Here is a 4,587-nt window from a genome sequence, read left to right on the forward strand (position 1 = left end):
CAGTGAAAAATAAAACAAAAAAGAAATTGTAAAGAAATCATTCATTGCTCTCCCCCATGCCCACTCTCTCTCTCTCTCTCTCTCTCTCTCTCTCATTTGCATAAGTCAAGCCCAACTATAAAAAGGCATCCTCAATTTACGGCAGAAACTCCCAGATTGATCACTCTTTAGCTCCTGACTCTTGAGAGTCTCTCTGGGAAAAAAAGTCCTCAAACCGGCCAAACACAAACCCTACAAAAAAAGAAGACCCGGAAGGTGAAGAGAGAGAGAGAGAGGAACGAGAACAGAGTATGGAGATTGAAATGGTGAAGTGCGAGTGTTGTGGGCTGAAGGAGGACTGCACCCAAGACTACATATCCCAAGTGAAGTCCAAATTTGAAGGCAAATGGCTCTGTGGGTTGTGCTCGGAGGCCGTGCGGGACGAAGTAAACAGAGCCAACAGCAACAACAAGAAGCCATTCGGGGTTGAAGAAGCCGTGGGAGCTCACATGTCCTTCTGCAGAAAGTACAAGTCCAGCCCTGCATTCAGGGTAGCTGATGGGATGAGGCAGATGCTGAGGAGGAGGTCTGGCGATCTGTCGTCTTCATCATCATCTTCTTCTTCTTCTTCTTCTTCATTGTCTTCCTCTTCTTCGTCGTCTTCTAAGAAGTACTCAAGATCAACCAGCACCTCACAAATTTGGTGATGAATCACCATACTCACTGTACTGATTGAGGGTAACAGAAAGCAGAGAAAACCTAGCTATTCCTGATCTTGGTTTGGCTTTCTTGAAAACCCAACCAAAAAGGGACTAAAAAAAAAAAAAGAGGCAAAAAAAAAAATGGAGAAAGTTATCATCTTTTGTCTTGTACAGGGGATGTTAAATTCAGTGGAGGCTTCTTCTGAGCCCTGGAATTTTGGCTGCTTCTGTACCCCTAGTGTTCCTGGGATGTGATTGTTTCTAGTTCTATCTCTCATTTTCTTTTTATTTTCTTTTTTTTCCCAAATAATTTCCAAAACCCTCTTTTATTTTTCTAATTTTTTTCCAATTTTCTAGCTCAATATTTTCTTCAGATTTTCCACTGACATTTTAGTCTGCATCATACCAAAAAAGATTTGCGATCATTGGCACTTATGATGCATAACGGAGTTAGTAAAGCAAGAAATCATTCTATATCTCCTCTATTTCTTGACATTTCTTTCTATGACTTGGTAAGAATTCACTATTTGCGTTTTCTTCTATGGCAAGGTTGAGAATATCTAGGGTAATCTAGGAGCTTACAATAACATAAGTCAAATGTCGTTTCACTAAAGGAAGGACTGATTCAACATCATGACATGGGCTTCAATTATTAAAGCTGAAAATGTTTATTTTTCCCCCCACTAGGTTGTTATGTTATATGTTGCAATAATTCGTTTTGTCTTTAGCACGAGTTTTAACCATCAGGGTCTTGGTTTCAATCATGGATCTCACCTATCGAGATAGACCACCATCATATGCTACACATGCCAAATCCATTATTGGTAGACCGAAACTCAATAATTTGGACAGGAAAATAATATTTTATCCCACCAAGTCAAAGAATGTGAACTATTACATTGTGCCAATTACAATTGAGTCATGGCGCAATGACCCTCCCTAGAAAAATCCTGGTGAAAAATCATTCTACCCCTAAGGGGGTTAAATCCAGTAAATAATATATTTTTATTCTACTAAATAATAATATAAATTTATTAAATCAATTTGAGATAATAATTTCTTAATTCTCACCATGATAAGTGGACCCATCATGATTCTGTAGAACGCGATATCTCATTTTAGTTGGAATCCATATATAAAAATAATGTGATGAAGTTAGTCTATCTATTCACAATTTACAATTATGTAAAGAGTGCTTAATCGGAGAAGTAAATAACATTAATAAGGATATAATCGATTCACTATTGAAGTTCAAATTGTAATTTATGTGTTGATTTTGACCTATATCATTTGTTACATTCAAGCCTTTATATATTCTTCCTTCAAGGTAGATTATCATCATGCATGCAAGAAACGAGATATGAAATAACACTTGCACGCGCAATAACAAATCAAAGCTTCTACACGTTCTAGCCAATATAAACTCAAACCCCTGAAAGCCTAGCCCTAATTTGTCGGTAAATTTATTTCTAATGTCATGTCCGATCATCTCTAGATGTGTCTATGAACTTCGGCACCGGTTCATCAAATCCTTTGGGGCGGTCAACCTAAAATCACGGGGCAATGAGTTGAAACTTCCAATTGTTTCAATACAATGGATTCCTCGCTATTTATGTATGTAGGCTTTCAATCCCATCCGAAAAGCCAACATGGAGTACGACGTCAGTAGACAAAATTATTAGGATGTGGTTCCCCATGTGATATAGTTTTGAGATCCTCTTGTTCATGAGGGGTCAATTCAGACAAGGCAGAAACCGGTGAGGCAGCAACACTTGTGTGGGCAGGACATGATTCGATTGCGTGGCCATTTGGCCACTGCTGTGTCCGGCTTTGCACCGTTCGATAAAGCCGCGGCATCTCGAATTGGATTCCTATTTTGAGTTCGAGAATGAAACGCAATCACCATAAAAGGAAGAATTTCCTCTCTTCGGGGGACTCGTGTCTGTCCGAATTTTCTGTTCTTGTTTTCTTTTTCTTTTTTGCCTCTACGTGGCCACGGGGTGGCCGAGGGCAAGGTGACCAAATGATGGCGATGATCCTTCATATATATGACTACAAGAACTTTTCCGTGTCACGATGTTGGGGTGTTGCTCATTGACGGGATGGTGCACGAACATTCCACTTTCTGATGAAGAATAGGGGTGATCTGTTTTAGAGGGAGCAGTTCTCTCCCTAGAATCAAGCACTCCCTACTAAGGACTGACTCAAAAAATTGAAATCAAGAACCGCTTGTTGATTCCATAAACTCAACTGAGAACCTGATCTCTGATCCAATCCAGTTCTTCAATGGGTACATGGAACTGATCGAAATGTCCTCACTTCGAAAGAAACATGAGAATTGAGAGTGAACAAGGTTGGAGGTCAGAAACAACCAAGAAAAAGAATGATAAAGAGAGCAATGAGGTCAGAGGTGTTCTAGAGCAAAAATGAAAAAGGGATTGACAAGGTCAGAGCCCATTGAGAGTGAGAATGGGAGAGGAAGGTAAGATTGCAAGATGAGTGAGACGGCGAATGGAGAGAAACGAAGAAAACTAAGATTTTGATTTGAAAAGTTAAACTTTTTTATTTAAAAAATTGTATATATATGTACCACAGGCGGCTCCACATCTTGAACTAAGAATCGGACTAATACTCATAAGTTCTTATTAATTGGAACTAGGAACTAGACCGGTCCCCATAGGAACTGACAATTCTAGGACGGTCCGATCCCATTTCGAACAATTCCCAATTTTTTTTCTGCATAGTCCTAGTGAGCAGGTGAGGGTCTGGGGAGGCCACTTCAATGGGGGTCACGGGGGTAGCATGCATAAGCCGCTAGAGGGCTTTTATAGTTTAAGCACATATTTTATTGGTAGTTTAGGCCTAAACCCATTAATAATTACTAGATATAGATAATCTCTTTTTCTTGTAATTGAATGATGTAATAGAGAAGTGCAAGATGCTAATTATAATGAAATCATTCACTAGATATATCCCTAGTTAAGGGTGAATCGGGATAAAAATCTTGTGTCTCGATTCTTTTTTTCCTTTTATTCTGTATTTTCTTGTGATTGTATGCCGAATCTTGACATACAAAATACACGTTGTGAGGAAAGTCCTGAATGGCTCAATCCTTATTTAAATAGATGGGTCGTCATTCTTTTAGGATTGCCCCTGAGGAGATCGAGTCCTACATGACGCTCGATCTTTGTGGTACCTCTAGTTCTTAAGGTCAGTATCCGCGGAAATAATCTTGAACTACATTAATCGTATTTCGAATTTTCAGTGACATGCGCGATGTCAATGCTTTATCAATGCCTGTGCTTTCTAGTTTCTATTAACTTACAAATATCATGTAATTCGTTTTCTTGAATTGAGTACTTAATGAAATTCGAACATACCTTTATTAGTATTCAATTACTTTCTATATTGTCTAAAAATATGCAAGTGAGAAAATACACATATAGAAAGCAATTCATATATATTAAAGGAAAAAAAAACTACTTTTTGAAGCACGAAAATAATTTTTAAAAAGGAGTAGATGTATTTATTCGGGTGAATATATCCCAAACTCAAAAGCACAAAAATAATTTTTAAAGCATGAGTCTTCGACTAACTATTTGAATTAAATTATATAGGATAATTCCAAAACAAATTTTAATCTTTTATGAAGCACTAGTTTGTGTTTGAGTTTCATATATCAGTCAGAAAATAATTCGCACCTGAGATTTAATTAACATTATCTTTTTATATGCGAAATAGTCATCTCTTTTTTCCTGCAAAATACCCCTGTTGCATTTCAAAATTCCTTTTCAACTCAATAAAGCAACCAAAATCATACCTTGGCTTAGCTTGGTTGCCGCTGCCACCGCTGATTGCTTTCACTACCTTTCTCATTGCTCACCAGAGACCACGGCCGCAACGATCA

At 38.0% G+C, this 4,587-nt stretch overlaps 1 protein-coding gene across 1 annotated transcript; it reads left to right on the forward strand.

The window, feature by feature from the left end:
- Positions 1-968, forward strand: LOC104424456 (putative uncharacterized protein DDB_G0277255). The gene has a single exon (XM_010036889.3). It carries the CDS (start codon positions 291-293, stop codon positions 684-686), a length of 396 nt encoding a protein of 131 aa, XP_010035191.2. The 5' UTR covers positions 1-290; the 3' UTR covers positions 687-968.
- Positions 969-4,587: the final 3,619 nt, after the last annotated feature.

This window comes from Eucalyptus grandis, chromosome 2 (assembly GCF_016545825.1).
Source record: "Eucalyptus grandis isolate ANBG69807.140 chromosome 2, ASM1654582v1, whole genome shotgun sequence".
Classification (NCBI taxonomy): domain Eukaryota; kingdom Viridiplantae; phylum Streptophyta; class Magnoliopsida; order Myrtales; family Myrtaceae; genus Eucalyptus; species Eucalyptus grandis.